Source organism: Fringilla coelebs (genome assembly GCF_963513975.1).
Source record: "Fringilla coelebs genome assembly, chromosome: 30".
Classification (NCBI taxonomy): Eukaryota; Metazoa; Chordata; class Aves; order Passeriformes; family Fringillidae; genus Fringilla; species Fringilla coelebs.
The window spans coordinates 1,043,855-1,062,576 of NC_140056.1; the positions used below are offsets into that span (position 1 = coordinate 1,043,855).

Here is an 18,722-nt window from a genome sequence, read left to right on the forward strand (position 1 = left end):
ATTTCTGTGGGGTTTTGGTTGTTCCCCGTGGATCCTCTCAGATCCCACCTGGATCCCAGGATCTGGGGCTCCCAGAACCCCCCGTGGGTCCCTCCTGGACCCTCCAGATCCTCCTGGATCCCCCCCAGATCCTCCTGGATCCCAGGATCTGGGGGTCCCAGAACCCCCCATGGGTCCCTCCTGGACCCCACAGATCCTCCTGGATCCCCCCAGATCCTGGATCCCCCCCAGATCCCCCCTGGATCCCAGGATTTGGGGGTCCCAGATCCCTCCTGGATCCCCCAGATCCTCCTGGATCCCCCCAGATCCCCCCTGGATCCCGGGATCTGGGGGTCCCAGAGCCCCCTGGATCCCCCAGATCCCTCCTGGATCCCCCAGATCCCCCCTGGATCCCCCCAGATCCTCCTGGACCCCCCAGATCCTCCTGGATCCCCCCAGATCCCCCCCTGGATCCCAGGATTTGGGGGTCCCAGGATCCCCCCCAGGGGTCTCTGCGGGGTTTTGGTCACTCCCCGTGGGGCAGGAGCTGCGGTGGCACCGTGTGACACTGGGGGGACACTGAGGGGACAGCTGGGGACACTGCTGTGGGAGCTGGGGTGGCCTCGTGGGGGTGTCCCCTGAGTGACCTTGGCCGTGGTCACCTCATAGGTGACATCCCCTGGGTGGCCCCAGTGGTGGCCTCGATGTCCCCCAGGTGTCCCAGCCATGGTGGCCCTCCAGGTGACATCCCCCAGGTGACATCCCAGTGGTGGCCTCAATGTCCCCAGGTGTCCCAGCCATGGTGGCCCTCCAGGTGACATCCCCTAGGTGACATCCCAGTGGTGGCCTTGATGTCCCCCAGGTGTCCCAGCCATGGTGGCCCTCCAGGTGACATCCCCTAGGTGACATCCCAGTGGTGGCCTCGATGTCCCCCAGGTGTTCCTGCCCCCCAGGTGACATCCCCTGGGTGGTCCCAGTGGTGGCCTCGATGTCCCCAGGTGTCCCAGCCATGGTGGCCCTCTGGGTGACATCCCCCAGATGGTCCCAACGGTGGCCTCGATGTCCCCAGGTGATCCCAGCCATGGTGGCCCTCCAGGTGACATCCCCTAGGTGACATCCCAATGGTGGCCTCGATGTCCCCCAGGTGTTCCTGCCCCCCAGGTGACATCCCCTGGGTGGTCCCAGTGGTGGCCTCGATGTCCCCTGGGTGGCCCCAGTGGTGGCCTCGATGTCCCCCAGGTGATCCCAGCCATGGTGGCCCTCCAGGTGACATCCCCTAGGTGACATCCCAGTGGTGGCCTCGATGTCCCCAGGTGTCCCAGCCATGGCCACCCCCCTGTCCCCTCCCAGTGCCCCCCAGTTTGTCCCTGTCCCCACCCTGGGCCGTCCCTCTTTGCACTTTATGCTCAAACTGGCTCTGTCCCCAAGGTGTCCCCAAAGTGCCACCCCCTGCCCTTTGTCCTTGTCCCTTTTGGGCTCTCTGTGTCCCCACCCTGTCCAGGGGACACCCCAAAACGGTGACACCCCCACATTTGGGGACACCCCGACTTGGGGACACCCAGAATTGTCCCCCCAGGCCTGGGGGTGGCGGCTGTGGGGTGGAGGGACCCGGTCCCGTATGAAGCCCCTGGGGACACCTTGGGGACATTCCTGGGGACACCTCGGGGCCACCTTGGGGACATTCCTGGTGCTCCAAAGCCTCTGGAATTGGTGACATTGGTGTCCCCAGGGTGGTGACAGAGCCTGCAGGGTCCTGGCCCTGTCCCCACCCTTGGGGACACTCCCAGGGACATCCCTGGGGACACTCCTGGGGCCACCTTGGGGACACTCCGGGGGCCACCTCGGGGACACTCCCAGGGCCACTTCCAGGGACACCTCGGGGACACTCCCAGGGACATTCCTGGGGACATCTTGGGGACACTCCCGGCGCCACCTCGGGGACACTCCCAGGGACGATCCCAAGGCCACCTCGGGGACACTCCCAGAGCCACTTTGGGGACACTCCCGGAGCCACCTCGAGGCCACCTTGGGGACACTCCCGGAGCCACCTCGAGGCCACCTCGGGGCCATTCCCGGCACCACCTTGGGGACACTCCCGGAGCCACCTCGAGGCCACCTCGGGGACATTCCCGGTGCTCCAGAGCCTCTGGACTTGGTGACATCGCTGTCCCCAAAGTGGTGCCCCCCCTACGGTGACACCGCAGCTCCTGCCACTCTTTTTTCCCTTTTTTTTTCCCTTTTTTTCCCCTTTTTTTCTTTATTTTTCCTCTTTTTCCCCCTCGGATTTTCTTTTTCTTTTCGGTTCGTTTCCGTTTTGTTTTTTTCATTTCCTCGCTTTGGGAAACTCCTCCCTCGCCGTGAAATAACAATCGTGGTAACCACACCCCCCTCGGGTCGCTGATTTACCCATGTATTTAATGTAAAGTAAAAAAAAAAACCAACAAGGACAAGGAAAAAAAAGGAAAAAAAAATCCCAAAAAACCGAAAATTCCCAATTTTTTGTGTGCTCAGGGAGGGGACAGGCGACAACACCGGGGCCACCCGGTGCCAGCAGCCGCTGCCAGATCGCAGCCCTGCCCTGATAACGCTTATCAGAGTTCACAGCTGCCTGCAGGCTCCTGTTTTTTGCCGGATTTTCCTTTTTTTCCCGTTTTTTCACCCAAATTCCCAGCGGGAATTTCGGGCGGCGCTGCCCCTTTAAATCCGCGGGGCCGCTTTAAGACCCCCGGCGCTCCTCGTGTTGTTGCCGCTTTAAACCGGACGTGGTGGGCCCCACTCTGAGCGAGGCCACGCCCACCTGGCCCCCGTTAAAGTAAACAGAGGGGCGTGGCCAGATGGCTCGCGCTCTCCACGAGGCCACGCCCATCGCCCCCCTCTTAAAGCGGCCGCGCCCGCAGAATATCGCGGGACCGGAACCGTTACGCAGGTGCGCGGCGGCGACAACCGGGAGCGGGGACAACCGGGAGCGGGACCGGGATGGGAACGGGGCGGAAAAACCGGGAGCGGGATGGGGCTGAGGAGAGGGAGAAGCGGGACCCCGCTGGGGTTGGGGGGAAAACAACGGGGACCGGGGGAGGTTTGGGGACAACCGGGACCGGCCTGGGCCTACGGCGGGGACAACCGGGACCGGGATGGCGCCGGGGAAAGGGACAACCGGGACCGGGATGGGGTTGGGGAGGGGACAACCGGGACTGGGATGGCGCTGGGGACGGGACAACGAGGACCGGGATGGGGTTGGGGGAGGGGACAACCGGGACCGACCGGGCTGGGAAAAACCGGGACCAGGCTGAGCTGGGAAAAACCGGGACCGGGATGGGGTTGGGGAGGGGACAACCGGGACTGGGATGGCGCTGGGGAGGGGACAATGGGGACCGGGATGGGGTTGGGGAGTGGACAATCGGGATGGGGTTGGGGGAGGGGACAACCGGGACCGACCGGGCTGGGAAAAACCGGGACCGACCGGGCTGGGAAAAACCGGGACCGACCGGACCGGGCTGAGAACAACCGGGGATTGGGTGGGGACACAACGGGCAGCGGGCTGAGGTTGCGGAGGGGCAGACGGGGAGCGGAAACCGAGCGCGGTTGTGTCGCAGCAGAGTCGCTGATTTTCACTTTCCCCGGCAGCGTCACCGGGGCCGTTTCCCGGTGCCCGCCCCAGCCGCGCTCTCCCGTCCCGCCGCCGCCGCCGCCGCCGCGATGCTGCTGCTGCTCCGGGCCATGGCCGGCCGCAGGTAGGAACGGCTCCCGGTGTCCCCCGGTGTCCCCCCGTGTCCCGGCGCCGCTGTGACCCCGCTGTCCCCGCAGGCTCCCGCCGCTGATGCAGCTGCCCCGCCGCTGCTCCCAGTTGGCCGCCGGTAGCGCGGCTCCGGAGGGACACCGGGAAGCGACCCCGGGGGGACACCGGGAAGCGACCCCGGGGGGACACCGGGAAGCGACCCCGGGGGAAAACCGAGGATCGGCCCCGGGGGGACACCGAGGAGCGGCCCCGGTGCTGGCGGCGCTGCTCGGGCTCGGCGTCGTCCTGGCCTACGGAGAGCGGCGGCGGAGGGTGAGCGACACCGGGGGGGTGGCAGCGGGGAGGGCGGTGACACCTCGGGGTCCTTCCCCGTGACGGCGACACCGGGGTGGGGTTGGATCCCGGCGGGAGGCGGCACCTGAGGGGTGGATCCCGGGGAGAGGTGACACCGGGACAGCGGGAAACGGGGAGGGGGGTGGGGGGGTGGTACCGGGGGTGGATCCCGGGGGAAGGAGGTGGTACCGGGAAAGGGGCGGCACCGGGACGGCGGGAACTCGGAACGGGGGTGACACCGGGGGAAGGATCCCGGGCAGGGGAGACACCGGGACTGCAGGATCCCGGAGAGGGGGTGACACCGGGACAGCGGGACCCGGGGGAGGGGTCACACCGGGACAGGGGTGACACTGGGACGGCGGGAACTCGAAGGGGGGTGACACCGGGGGAAGGATCCCGGCCGGGCAGGGGTGACACCGGGACAGGGAGACCCGGGGCAGGGGTGACACCGGGATCCCGGGGCAGGGCGGGGGTGACACCGGGACTGCAGGATCCCGGAGAGGGGGTGACACCGGGACAGCGGGATCCGGGGGAGGGGTCACACCGGGACAAGGGTGACACCGGGACAGCGGGATCCGGGGGAGGGGGTCACACCGGGACAAGGGTGACACCGGGGCAGCGGGATCCGGGGCAGAGGTGACACCGGGACGGCGATCCCGGGGAGGACGGGGGGGGGATGACACCGGGACAGGGGATCACGGGGGGGTTCCCGCTGACCCTCCCGGTACCCGCAGACCGCCCAGGCCGCCCGGGCCACCCCCGCCCCGCAGTTCCCCCGTTACACGCGGGCGGAGGTGGCGCAGCACCGCACCCCGAAGGAGCGCGTGTGGGTCACCTACGGCTCCGAGGTGTTCGACGTTACCGATTTCGTCGAGCTGCACCCGGGGGGACCGGACAAGATCCTGCTGGCGGCCGGGGGTGCCCTGGAGCCGTTCTGGGCTCTCTACGCCGTGCACGGCCAACCCCACGTGCTGGAGCTGCTCCGCGATTACAAAGTGGGCGAGCTGAGCCCCGAGGACGCCGCGCCGCCACCGGGCGACACCGAGGACCCGTTCGCCGGGGATCCCCCGCGCCACCCGGCGCTGCGGGTGAACAGCTTGAAGCCTTTTAACGCCGAGCCGCCACCGGAGCTGCTGACCCAGAGTTTCCTGACGCCCAACGAGCTTTTCTTCACCCGCAACCACCTCCCGGTGCCCGCCGTGGAACCGGGCTCCTACCGGCTGCGCGTGGAGGGGCCCGGCGGGCGCGGGTTGTCGCTGTCGCTGTCGGAGTTGCGACAGCGCTTCCCGAAGCACGAGGTGACGGCCACGCTGCAGTGCGCCGGTAACCGGAGATCCGAGATGAGCCGCGTCCGTCCGGTCAAGGGGCTGGCGTGGGACATCGGCGCCATCAGCACGGCGCGCTGGGGCGGAGCGCGGCTCCGGGACGTGCTGCTGGCCGCCGGTGTCGGCGACGACACCGGAGACGGCGAGTGGCACGTGTGCTTCGAAGGGCTGGACGCGGACGCTTCGGGGACGCCGTACGGAGCGTCCATCCCGTTAAAACGGGCGCTGAGCGCGGACGCCGAGGTGCTGCTGGCGTACGAGATGAACGGGCGGGAGCTGCCCCGGGATCACGGATTCCCGGTGCGCGTGGTGGTGCCCGGCGTGGTCGGGGCGCGGAGCGTGAAGTGGCTGCGGAGGGTGGCGGTGTCGCCGAACGAGAGCCCGAGCCACTGGCAGCAGAACGACTACAAGGGGTTCTGTCCGTCCGTGGATTGGGATTCGGTGGATTTCGGGGCCGCGCCCGCCATCCAGGAGCTGCCGGTGCAGTCGGCGATCACCGAGCCCCGGCCCGGTGCCGCCGTGCCCGCCGGGGAGCTGACGGTGAAGGGATACGCGTGGAGCGGAGGAGGAAGGGAGGTGGTCAGGGTGAGAGCGGGACGGCGGTGGGGAGGGAAATGGGGTGGGGAGAGGGGAAAATGGAATGGGGAAAGGGGAAAATGGGGTGGGGAGGGGAATGGGGTGGGGAGAGGGGGAAATGGGGAGGGGAAATGGGGTGGGGAAAGGGGAAAACGGGATGGGGAAAATGGGGTGGGGAAAGGGGAAAATGGGGTGGGAAAAATGGGGTGGGGAAAGAGGAAAATGGGGTGGGGAAAGGAGAAAATGGAATTGGGAAAGGGGAAAATGGGGTGGAGAAAGGGAAAAATGGGGCGGGGAAAGGGGAAAATGGAATGGGGAAAATAGGGTGGGGAAAGGGGAAAATGGAGTGGGGAAAATGGGGTGAGGAAAGGGGAAAATGGAATTGAGAAAGGGGAAAATGGGGTGGGGAAAGGGGAAAATGGGGAGGGGAAAATGGGGTGGGGAGGGGAAATGGGGTGGGGAGGGGAAAATGGGGTGAGAAAAGGGGGAATGAGGCGGGGGATTGGGATGGGGGGATGGGAATGGGGGGAAAATGGGGTAAGAAAAGAGGGAGGGACGGGAAAAATGGGGTGGGGGGAAAATGGGATGGGAAAAGAGGGATGGAGAAGGGGGAATGGATGGGAAGATGGGGAGGGGGGGGGATGCGTTGCTCGACGGTGACCGGACGTGGCTGTACGCTAATTAACAAAGCCTAATTAACGCTAATCATCCCGGTCAGGTGGACGTGTCCCTGGACGGCGGCCGGACGTGGCGGGAGGCGGAGCTGGGCCCGCGGCCGGAGCGCGGCCGGGGCTGGGCCTGGGCGCTGTGGGAGCTGCGGGCGCCGGTGCCCGCGGGCGCCCGGCTCGACATCGTCTGCAAGGCCGTGGACCGGAGCTACAACGTCCAGCCCGACACCGTGGGGCCCATCTGGAACCTGCGCGGGGTCCTGAGCAACGCCTGGCACCGGGTCAGCGTCACCGTCAGCCGCTGAGGGACAGCCTGGGGACGGCGGGGACAGCAGGGACAGCGGGGCTTTGGGGACAGCGGGGACATTGGGGACATCGGGGACAGCGGGGCATTGGGGGATCTGAGACCTGCACGGGGTCCTGAGCAACACCTGGCACCGGGTCAGCGTCACCGTCAGCCGCTGAGGGACAGCCTGGGGACGGCGGGGACAGCAGGGACAGCGGGGACAGCGGGGTATTGGGGACATTGGGGTTTTGGGGACAGGAGGGACATTGGGGTATTGGGGACATCTAGAACCTGCACGGGGTCCTGAGCAACGCCTGGCACCGGGTCAGCGTCACCGTCAGCCGCTGAGGGACAGCCCTGGGGACAGCGGGGACAGCAGGGACAGCGGGGCTTTGGGGACAGCGGGGACATTGGGGACATCGGGGACAGCGGGGCATTGGGGGATCTGAGACCTGCACGGGGTCCTGAGCAACGCCTGGCACCGGGTCAGCGTCACCGTCAGCCGCTGAGGGACAGCCCTGGGGACGGCGGGGACAGCGGGGACATCGGGGCATTGGGGACATTGGGGTATTGGGGACAGCGGGGTTTTGGGGACAGGAGGGACATTGGGGTATTGGGGACATCTGGAATGTGCACATTCCAGATGAACAAGGCCTGGCACCGGGTCAGCGTCACCGTCAGCCGCTGAGGGACAGCCCTGGGGACGGCGGGGACAGCGGGGACATCGGGGCATTGGGGACAGGAGGGACATTGGGGACATCAAGGACATTGGGGCATTGAGGACATCTGGGACATGTGCGGGGTCCTGAGCAACGCCTGGCACCGGGTCAGCGTCACCGTCAGCCGCTGAGGGACAGCCTGGGGACAGCGGGGACAGCAGGGACAGCGGGACATTGGGGACAGTGGGGACAGCAGGGACAGGAGGGACAGCGGGGACAGCGGGGCATTGGGGCATTGGGGACATTGGGGTTTTGGGGACAGGAGGGACATCGGGGTATTGGGGACATCTGGAACCTGCGCGGGGTCCTGAGCAACGCCTGGCACCGGGTCAGCGTCACCGTCAGCCGCTGAGGGACAGCCTGGGGACAGCGGGGACATCGGGGACAGGAGGGACATTGGGGTATTGGGGACATCTGGGACATGTGCGGGGTCCTGAGCAAGGCCTGGCACCGGGTCAGCGTCACCGTCACCCACTGAGGGACAGCCTGGGGACATGGAGGATCCCTGGAGATCAATGGGATCTGTGGATCCTGAAGGGTTCCCTGGCCCCGAAGTGTCCTACGGACCCCAAAACATCCTCCAGACCCCAAAATGTCCTGCAGACCCCAAAATATCCTCCAGACCCCAAAATGTCCTATGGATCCCAAAGTCCTACAGACCCCAAAGTGTCCTACAGACCCCAATGGGTTTTACAGATCCCAAAATGTTCTAAAGACCCCAAAACATCCTACAGACCCCAAAGTCCTACAGACCCCAAAGTCCTACAGACACCAGAGTCCTATGGACCCCAAAGTCCTACAGACCCCAAAATCTCCTACAGACCCCAGAGAGTCCTATGGACCCCAAAATGTTCGAAAGACCCCAAAACATCCTACAGACCCCAGAGTGTCCTACAGACCCCAATGGGTTCTGCAGACCCCAAAGTGTCCTATGGACCCCAAAGTCCTACAGACCCCAAATCATCCTACAGACCCCAAAACATCCTGCAGACCCCAGAGCCCTACAGACCCCAATGGGTTCCATGGCCCCAATGGGCCCTACAGACCCCAGAGAGCCCTACAGACCCCAAAGTGCCCTGCAGACCCCAAAGTGTCCTATGGACCCCAAAGTCCTACAGACCCCAAATCATCCTACAGACCCCAAAATCTCCTACACACCCCAAAATGTCCTGCACACCCCAAAGGGTTTTTAGTGACCCCAAAGAGTCCCACAGACCCCAGTGGGTTCTGCAGGCCCCCAGCTTCTATTGACCCCAAAAGATTTCACAGACCCCAAAAGGATTTTATGGACCCCAAAGGATTTTACAGACCCCAAAGGATTCTGGAGACCCCAAAAGGATTTTATGGACCCCAAAGGGCTCCATAGACCCCAAAAGGATTTTATGGCCCCCAAAGGATTTTTGGCCCCACCCAAAGGATTTTATGGACTCCAAAAGGAATTTACGGACCCCAAAGGATTCTGGTGACCCCAAAAGGATTTTATGGACTCCAAAAGGATTTTATGGACCCCAAAAGGATTTTATGGACTCCAGAGGGTTCTGGTGACCCCAAAGATTTCCACAAAGGATTCTGTAGGTTCCTGCAGCCCCACAGCTCGAAGGTCAGCGGGGTTTTATGGCCCCGGGGTTTTATGGCCCTGGGGTTTTCCCGGGGTTTTATGGCCCTGGGGTTTTATGGCCCCGAAGTTTTATGGCCCCCACACTTTTATGGCCCCCACACTTTTATGGCCCCGGGGTTTTATGGCCCCGGTTTTACACCCCAATGTGTGAAAGTGCCTCCTGCCATAAAGATTTGGGAACTTTTATGGGTTCGGTGCCTTCCTGGGGCGGCGAGGGTGGGGGGGGGATGGGGGATGGGGGATGGGGGCAGTTCCGGGACCCCCTGACCCTATAGGGACCCATGGGACCCCTGACCCTATAGGGACACTGGGACCCCCTGACCCTATAGGGACACTGGGACCCCTGACCCTATAGGGACCCCCTGACCCTATAGGGGCTCATGGGACCCCCGACCCTATAGGGACCCCCTGACCCTATAGGGACACTGGGACCCCCTGACCCTATAGGGGCTCATGGGACCCCCGACCCTATAGGGACCCCCTGACCCTATAGGGACACTGGGACCCCTGACCCTATAGGGACACTGGGACCCCCTGACCCTATAGGGACACTGGGACCCCTGACCCTATAGGGACCCCCTGACCCTATAGGGGCTCATGGGACCCCCGACCCTATAGGGACCCCCTGACCCTATAGGGACACTGGGACCCCCTGACCCTATAGGGGCTCATGGGACCCCCGACCCTATAGGGACCCCCTGACCCTATAGGGACCCATGGGACCCCTGACCCTATAGGGACCCATGGGACCCCTGACCCTATAGGGACACCCTGACCCTACAGGCCCCTGTGACCCTGTATAAGCCCCTGACCCTAAATAACCCCTGACCCTATAGGACCCTGTGGCCCCATGGGACCTCTTCACCCTATGGGACCCCCTGACCCTATAGGACACCCTGACCCTATAGAACCCCATGGCATGATGGAACCCCCAGATCCTATTGGGATCCAATGACCCCATAAGACCCCCTGGCCCTATAGGACCCCCCTGGCCCTAAATAAACCTCTGACCCTATGGGACTCCCTGACCCTATCGGACCCCCCGGCCCTAAATTACCTCCTGGCCCTATGGGACCCCCTGGCCCCACAGGACCCCCTGACCCCAAATGGCCCCGTGGCCCTAAATAATCCCCTGGCCCTACAGGATCCCCTGAGCCTATAGGGCCCTGTGACCCCATGGGACCTCCTGATCCCATGGGACCCCCTGACCCCAAATGGCCCCCTGACCCCATAAGACCCCCTGGCCCTATGGGACCCCCTGACCCCAAATGGTCCCCTGGCCCTAAATAACCTCCTGACCCCAAATGACCCCCTGGCCCTATGGGACCCCCCTGACCCTATAGGGCCCTGTGACCCTGTGTAAGCCCCTGACCCTAAAGAAACCCCTGACCCCATGGAACCCCCTGACCCTATGGGACCCCCTGACCCCATGGGACCCCCTGACCCCATGGAACCCCCTGACCCTATGGCACCCCCTGACCCCATGGAACCCCCTGACCCCAAATGGTCCCTTGACCCCATGGGACCCCCTGACCCCAAATGACCCCCTGGCCCTAAATGACCCCCTGACCCCATGGGACCCCCTGACCCCATGGGACCCCCTGACCCCATGGGACCCCGTGACCCCAAATGACCCCTGACCCCAAATGGTCCCTTGACCCCATGGGACGCCCTGACCCCAAATGACCCCCTGGCCCTAAATGACCTCCTGACCCCATGGGACCCCCTGATCCCCCTCATCGATCCCTGATATTGATCCCCGTTATCGATCCCTGATATCGGTCCCCGTTATCAATCCCCGTTATCGATCCCCGTTCTCACTCCCGTTATCAATCCCCGTTATCGATCCCCGTTCTCAATCCCCGTTATCAATCTCCGTTATTAATCCCCGTTCTCACTCCCGTTATCGATCCCCGTTATCGATCCCCGTTATCGATCTCCGTTATCAATCCCCGTTCTCACTTCCCGTTATCGATCCCCGTTCTCACTCCCGTTATCGATCCCCGTTATCGATCCCCGCCCCATCGACTCGCTCGGCGCTCCCCGCTCGATTCTCTCCGCGCTCGGTTCCCCCCCCCCCCCAACCCCCGGCCCCATCGACGCTCTCGGCGCTCTCGCCGTGCCCTGCTGGCCGCTCGATGCTCTCGGCGCGCGGCGCGGGGCTGGCGGGGCCGGAAGTGGCGGGGGCGGGGGGGGGGCCCGGGGCCTCCTCAGGAGCCGCCGCCGCCGCCGCGCCCGGACCCCCCCGGACCCCCCCGCACGGCCACCGGCACCGCCGCGCCGCCCCGCCCCCAGCCCCGGGGGGGCCTCCCGAGCCCGCCGCGGCCCCGCCGGTGAGAGCGCGCGCCGCGCGGGGAGCGCCGCGGCCGGGGCTGAGGGGCGGGGGGGGGGCGCGGCCTCACGGGGGTGTCCGAGCACCGGGAGCACCGGGAGGGGCGGGGGGGGGGCTCGGTGACTCCTCCCGGGAGGGGCTGGAGGGGTCCGGCTGAGGGGGGGGCGGGGGGGGCTGTGCTGAGGGGGGGGCGCGGACCCCGGAGACACTCAGGGGGTTTTGGCGGGCTCGGAATTTGGGGAGGGGTCCCTGAGGGTGTCAGGGCTGGAATTTGAGTGGGGGTCTCCCCTATTTGAGGAGGGGTCGTGTTCCCCGGGCTCTGACAGCGCCGTTCTGAGGGGGGGTCGTGTCCCCTCATGTTCTGAGGGAGGATCGCTAACCCCAGAGACCCTCAGGGGGTTTTGGCGGGCTCGGGATTTTGGGGAGGGGTCCCTGAGGGTGTCAGGGCTGGATTTGAGTGGGGGTCTCCCCTATTTGAGGGGGGGTCGTGTCCCCCCGGCTCTGTCAGCGCCGTTTTTGGGGGGGGGGGTCCGTGTCCCCTCAGCGCTTTTGGCGGGCTCTGATTTTTGCGGGCGGGGGTCGTGTCCCCTCATGTTCTGAGGGGGGGTCGTGTCCCCCTGACACCCTCAGAGGTTTTGGCGGGCTCGGAATTTGGGGAGGGGTCCCTGAGGGTCTCAGGGCTGAATTTGAGGGGGGGGTCTCCCCTATTTGAGGGGGGGTCGTGTCCTCCCGGGGGTGTCAGCGCCGTTTTTGGGGGGGTCGTGTCCCCCTGACACCCTCAGAGGTTTTGGCGGGCTCGGGATTTTGGGGGGGGGGGGTCCCTGAGGGTGTCAGGGCTGGATTTGAGTGGGGTCTCCCCTATTTTAGGGGGGTCGTGTCCCCCCGGCTCTGTCAGCGCCGTTTTTAGGGGGGGGTCCGTGTCCCCTCAGCGCTTTTGGCGGGCTCTGATTTTGAGGGGGGGTCGTGTCCCCTCATGTTCTGAGGGGGATGACACGAACCCCTTGACGCCCTCAGGGGGTTTTGGCGGGCTCGGGATTTGGGGAGGGGTCCCTGAGTGTGTCAGGGCTGAATTTGAGGGGGGGGTCTCCCCTATTTGAGGGGGGGTCGTGTCCCCCCGGCTCTGTCAGCGCCGTTTTTGGGGGGCGGGATGGGATTTTGGGGGGGGTCTTTTCTGAGGGGGAGCACGAACTCCCGAGATCCTGAGGGGGTTTTGGCGGGCTCGGGATTTGGGGAGGGGTCCCTGAGGGTGTCAGGGCTGGATTTGAGTGGGGGTCTCCTCTATTTGAGGGGTCCGTGTCCCCTCAGGAGGTTTTGGCGGGCTCTGATTTGGGGGGGGGTCGTGTCCCCTCAGGGGGGGCTGTGCTGAGGGGAGGGGGGGGGCGCGTCCCCCTCAGGGCGTTTTTGGGGGGGGGGGGGTCGGTCCCTGTTCCCCTTGAGGGTCTCAGGGTTGAATTTGAGGGGGGGTCTCCCCTATTTGAGGGGGGGTCGTGTCCCTCTGAGGGTGTCAACACCCTTTTTTTGGGGGAGGGTCTGGATTTGGGGGGAATCTTTTCTGAGGGGGGGTGGTGTCGCCATGACACCCTCAGGGGGTTTTGGCGGGCTCGGGATTTGGGGAGGGGTCCCTGAGGGTGTCAGGGCTGGATTTGAGGGGGGGTCTCCCCTATTTGAGGGGGGGTCGTGTCTCCATGAGGGTCTCAGGGAGTTATGGCGGGCTCGGAATTTTAGGGGGGGGGTCCCTATTCCCCCTGAGGGTCTCAGGGTTGAATTTGAGGGGGGGTCTCCTCTATTTGAGGGGGGGTCGTGTCCCCCCGGAGCTGTCAGGGCTGGATTTGGGGGGGGATCCGGGCTGTATTTTGGGGGGGGGGGTCCTTGTCCCCTTTTAGGGGGTCTCTGATTTGTTTTGGGGGGGGGTCTCTGATTTTTGGGGTCTCTGATTTTTTGGGGGGGGGTCCTTGTCCCTTTTGGGGGGGGGTCTCTGATTTTGGGGGTCTCTGATTTTTGGGGGGGCTCCTTGTCCCTTTTGGGGGGGGGGGTCTCTGATTTTTGGGGGTCTCCTTTTAGGGTGTCCCTCATTTTTTGGGGGGGTCTCTGATTTTGGGGGGGGGGGGGTCCTTGTCCCTTTTGGGGGGGGTCTCTGATTTTTGGGGTCTCCTTTTAGGGGGTCTCTGATTTTTGGGGTCTCTGATTTTTGGGGGGGGTCCCCGTCCCTTTTTTTGGGGGGTGGTCTCTGATTTTTGGGGTCTCCTTTTAGGGTGTCCCTCATTTTTTGGGGGGGGGTCCCTGTCCCTGATTTTTGGGGGGGGGTCTCTGATTTTTGGGGTCTCCCTTTAGGGGGTCTCTGATTTTTGAGGGGAGGGATCCCCTTTAGGGTGTCCCTGATTTTTGGGGGGGGTCTCTGATTTTTAGGGTCTCCTTGATTTTTGGGGGGGGTCCCCATCCCTTTTTGGGGGGGTTTCCTTTAAGGGGATCCCTGATTTTTTTGGGGTTCTCTGATTCATTCTGGGGGGGCTTTCCCTGATTTTTGGGATCCCCCCTCCCCAATTCCTGCATCTTTTTTTTTGAGGAATTTTTTAGAAATTTTCTAATTCCTTCCCCCCACTGAAATCTCCCCATCCCCCAAAATTTTAAACCTCAAAATCCCCAAAAACTCCAGAATTTTCTTGTTAAAAAAACCCCAAAAATTGGGATTTTCCCTTTGGGATTTCTGCGGGATCCGAGGGAATTTTTAGGATTTTTCCACCTCTTGATCCCGAGGGAATTTTGGGGTTATCCGAGGGCACAGCAGGGAGGAGTTTTTGGGATCTCTTCCCGAGGGAGCTGCTCCAGTTTGGAATTAAAATTAAAAATAAAAAAAAACCCTGGAGAAAGCAGCTGGAGCCTCATCCCAGAATATCCTGGAATTGTTTTTCCAGCTTTTTTTGGGATTTATCCCAAAAAAATTAAAATAAAATGAGGATAAAGCAGCTGGAGATCCATCCCAGAATATCCTGGAATTGTTTTTCCTGGGATTTATCCCCAAAAATTCAAATTAAATCAGGATAAACCCCCTTGAGGCTCATCCTGGAATTGTTTTTCCAGTTTTTTTCAGGATTTATTCCCAAAAAAATTCAAATTAAATCAGGATAAACCCCTAAGGCTCATCCCAGAATATCCTGGAATTGTTTTTCCATTTTATTTTTATTTTTTATTTTATCCTGAGGACAAAAGAAAGGAAAAAAATAAAAATAAAAGGAATTTTCCAAAGGGTTGGGTTGGAATTTGAGGGTGGAATCAGAGCTGGATCCCAGCCAGGAATTCTCTTTTTTTTCTCAGCATTTTTTATTTTATTTTTTATTTTATTTTATTTTATTTTTTATTTTATTTTTTTTGGTTTTATTTGGACTTTTGGGGTGGATTTTTCCTGGCGAGGGAGGAGCTGCTCCCAGCAGGGAGGATTTGGAATTTGGGAAAGAATTTTTAAAAATTAAAAATATTTTTTCCTGGTTTTTATGGGCTCCTGGGGTGGGGTGGGACTGGGGTTGGACTGGGATTTAATTGGGATTTAATTGGGGTTTAATTGGGGTTTAATTGGGGTTTAATTGGGATTTAATTGGGGTTTAATTCGGATTGAATTGGGATTTTACTGGGAATTCACTGGGATTTAATTGGGATTTTACTGGGATTTAATTGGGATTTAATTGGGATTGAATTGGGATTGAACTGGGAATTCACTGGGGTGGGACTGGGATCTAATTGGGATTTTACTGGGGCTGAACTGGGATTTTACTGAGGTCTAACTGGGATTGAACTGGGATTTTACTGGGAATTCACTGGGGTTGAACTGGGATTTTATGGGGTCTAACTGGGGTTTTAATGGGGTTGAACTGGGCTGAACTGGGTTGAACAGGGATTTACTTGGGATTTTACTGGGGTTGAACTGGGATCTCACTGGGATTTAATTGGGATTTACTGGGGTTGAGCTGGGATTTTACTGGGAATTCACTGGGGTTGAATTGGGGTTGAACTGGGATTGAACTGGGGCTGAACTGGGATTGAACTGGGGCTGAACTGGGATTTTATTGGGGTCAAACTGGGATTTTATTGGGGTCTAATTGGGATTGAACTGGGAATTCACTAAGGTTGAACTGGGATTTAACTGGGGCTGAACTGGGATTTATTTGGGATTTACTGGGGTTGAACTGGGATTTCATTGTGGTTTTACTGGGATTTTACTGGGATTTAATTGGGATTTTACTGGGGTTTTACTGGGATTTTACTGGGGTTGAACTGGGATTTAATTGGGGTTTTACTGGGATTTTATGGGGTCTAACTGGGATTGAACTGGGATTTTCCCAGGATTTTTCCAGGATTCCATTCCCAGTTTTTCCAAGCACATAAAGAGTGGGAATTGGGATTTTTCTGGGATTTATTTGGGATTTTTCTGGGATTTATTTGGGATTTATTTGGGATTTTTCGGGATTTATTTGGGATTTTTCTGGGATTTATTTGGGATTTCTCCAGGGATTTATTTGGGATTTTTCTGGGATTTATTTGGGATTTTTCTGGGATTTATTTGGGATTTATTTGGGATTTTCCTGGCATTTATTTGGGATTTATTTGGGATTTTTCTGACATTTTTTCTGGGATTTTTCTGTCACTTATTTGGGATTTTCCTGAGATTTTTCTGGCATTTATTTGGGATTTTTCTGGCATTTATTTGGGATTTATTTGGGATTTTCCTGAGATTTTTCTGGCATTTATTTGGGATTTATTTTCGATTTTTTTGGGATTTTTCCCCCACCTCAGAGCAGAGCCCCCAAACTCCCAATTTCTCCCCCAAAACCCCCAAATTTGGGAATTTTGGACTCTTTTTTTTCCCTGAATTCCGGGAGCTCTGAGCTCTGCCCCAATTCCAGAATTCCCTGAGGATCCCTGCCCTGCTTAGCCCGGGATTTATCCTGGGAATTTCGGCTTTTTTGGGACTTTTTCCCTTGAAATCAAATGAAAATCAAATGAAAATTAAATAAAATAAAATGAAAATAAAATGGAAATAAAATTAAAATAAAATTAAAATAAAATTAAAATTAAATTAAAATAAAATAAAAATAAAATAAATAAAAAATCTCCCCAAGATTCCCCAAAATTCCCCCCGAAATTCCCTAAAAATCCCTAAAAAAAAATTTTAAAAAAATCCCCCAAAAATTCCCCAAAAACTTAAAAAAATGCCCCCAAAATCCACAAAAAAAAAAAAAAAAAAAAAAATCCTCAAAAAATTCCCCCCCCAAAAATTTAAAAAATCTCCCCAAAATCCCCAAAATTCCCCCTGAAATTCCCCAAAAATCCCTAAAAAATTTAAAAAACAATCCCAAAAAATCCCAAAAAAATCCCCCAATAAATAAAAAAAATCCCTCAAAAATCCCCAAAAATTCCCCCCCCAAAAATCCCCCAAAATTCCCCCAAAAATTCCCCTAAAAAATAAAAAAAAATCCCCCAAAAATCCCCCAACAATCCCCCCCAAATTAAAAAAAAATCCCCCAAAATTCTCCAAATAATCCCCAAAAAAATCCCCCAAAAATTTTTAAAAATCCCAAAAAAATCCCCCCCCAAAAAATAAAAAAATCCAAAAAAATCCCCCAAAAATTAAAAGAAAAAATCCCCAAAAAATCCCCCAAAAATTAAAAAAAATCCCCAAAAAACCCTAAAAAAATCCCCCAAAAATTTTTAAAAATCCCCCAAAAAACCCAAAAAAATCCCCAAAAATTAAAAAAAAAAATTCCCGAAAAATCCCCAAAAAATTCCCCCAAAAATCCCCAAAAAATTTTTTAAAAAATCCCCAAAAATCTCCTTTAAAAATCCCCAACCCCTGCAATTCCCCATTTCCCCCCCAGCTTTGTCCTCTCCCCGATTTCCCCTCCCAAAATTCGAATTTTCCCCTAAAAAAAATCCCCAAATCCGCGACTTTTCCTCTCCTTCGGCAGGGCCCCCGCGGCCATGGACGTGCAGGAGTGCAACGCGCGCCCCTACATCGCCGGTGAGTCGGGATTATCCCCCCTTTCCTGAATTTTCTGGAATTTTCCCCCTCTTTTCCTGAATTTTCTGGGATTTTTCCTGAATTTTCTGGGATTTTTCCCCATTTTTCCTGGATTTTCTGGGATTTTCCCTGAATTTTCTGGGATTTTTCCCCATTTTTCCTGGATTCTCTGGGATTTTTCCTGAATTTTCCCTGGATTTTTCTCCCCTTTCCTGAATTCTCTGGGATTTTTCCCCATTTTCCCTGAATTTTCTGGGATTTTTCCCCATTTTTCCTGAATTTTCTGGGATTTTCCCTGGATTTTCTGATATTTTTCCCCATTTTCCCTGAATTTTCTGGGATTTTTTCCCCATTTTCCCTGAATTTTCTGGGATTTTCCCCCCAATTTTCCCGGAATTTCCCCCTCTTTCCCTGAATTTCCTGGGATTTCCCTCCTTTCCCTGAATTTTCTGGGATTTTCCCCCAATTTTCCTGGATTTTCTGGGATTTTTCCTAAATTTTCCCTGGATTTTTCTCCATTTTCCCTGAATTTTCTGGGATTTTTCCTGAGTTTTCTGGGATTTTTCCTGAATTTCCCTGAATTCCCTGGGATTTTCCCCTGAATTTTCTGGGATTTCTCCCTTTTTCCTAAATTTTCCCTGGATTTTCTGGGATTTTTCCTAAATTTTCCCTGGATTTTTTTCCCCATTTTTCCTGGATTTTCTGGGATTTTCCCCCCCAATTTTTCCTGAATTTTCTGATATTTTTCCCCAGTTTCCCCTGAATTTTCTGGAATTTTCCCCCCATTTTCCCTGAATTTTCTGGGATTTTTTCTGAATTTCCTTGAATTCCCTGGGATTTTCCCCTGAGTTTTCTGGGATTTCTCCCTTTTTCCTGAATTTTCCCCGAATTTTCTGGGATTTTCCCCATTTTTCCTGAATTTTCTGGGATTTCCCCCCCATTTTCCCTGAATTTTCTGGGATTTTTCCTGAATTTTCCCTGAATTTTCTGGGATTTCCCCCCAGTTTTCCCTGGATTTTCCAGAAATTTCCTCCCATTTTTCCTAGATTTTCTGGGATTTTCCCCCATTTTTCCTGAATTTTCTAAAAATTTCTCCCCATTTTTCCTGCATTTCCTGGGGTTTTCCTTATTTTCCCTGGA

General features: G+C 57.9%; 2 protein-coding genes across 2 annotated transcripts in view; both read left to right on the forward strand.

Moving 5' to 3' along the window:
- Nucleotides 1–2,874: 2,874 nt before the first annotated feature.
- On the forward strand, nt 2,875–6,971 carry SUOX (sulfite oxidase). Its single transcript, XM_084223436.1, has 5 exons — nt 2,875–2,905; nt 3,604–3,710; nt 3,784–4,027; nt 4,783–5,958; nt 6,668–6,971. Exons 2-5 carry the CDS (start codon nt 3,676–3,678, stop codon nt 6,920–6,922), a joined length of 1,710 nt encoding a protein of 569 aa, XP_084079562.1. The 5' UTR covers nt 2,875–2,905; nt 3,604–3,675; the 3' UTR covers nt 6,923–6,971.
- A 4,479-nt stretch (nt 6,972–11,450) lies between these two features.
- Nucleotides 11,451–18,722, forward strand: part of IKZF4 (IKAROS family zinc finger 4) — a 33,717-nt gene continuing 26,445 nt past the window's right edge. The window contains exons 1-2 of the mRNA XM_084223497.1: nt 11,451–11,573; nt 17,530–17,582. Coding sequence (XP_084079623.1) covers nt 17,543–17,582 — 40 coding nt within the window. The 5' untranslated portion in view covers nt 11,451–11,573; nt 17,530–17,542. The remainder of the gene's footprint in view (nt 11,574–17,529; nt 17,583–18,722) is intronic.

What these genes read in the sequence shown, in the direction of transcription:
- SUOX (XM_084223436.1), top strand. Translation starts at nt 3,676, where the DNA reads ATGCTGCTGCTGCTCCGGGCCATGGCCGGCCGCAG. An exon ending in CGGGCCATGGCCGGCCGCAG is followed by an intron (nt 3,711 to 3,783) that starts GTAGGAACGGCT and finishes CTGTCCCCGCAG; the next exon opens with GCTCCCGCCGCTGATGCAGC. An exon ending in ACGGAGAGCGGCGGCGGAGG is followed by an intron (nt 4,028 to 4,782) that starts GTGAGCGACACC and finishes CGGTACCCGCAG; the next exon opens with ACCGCCCAGGCCGCCCGGGC.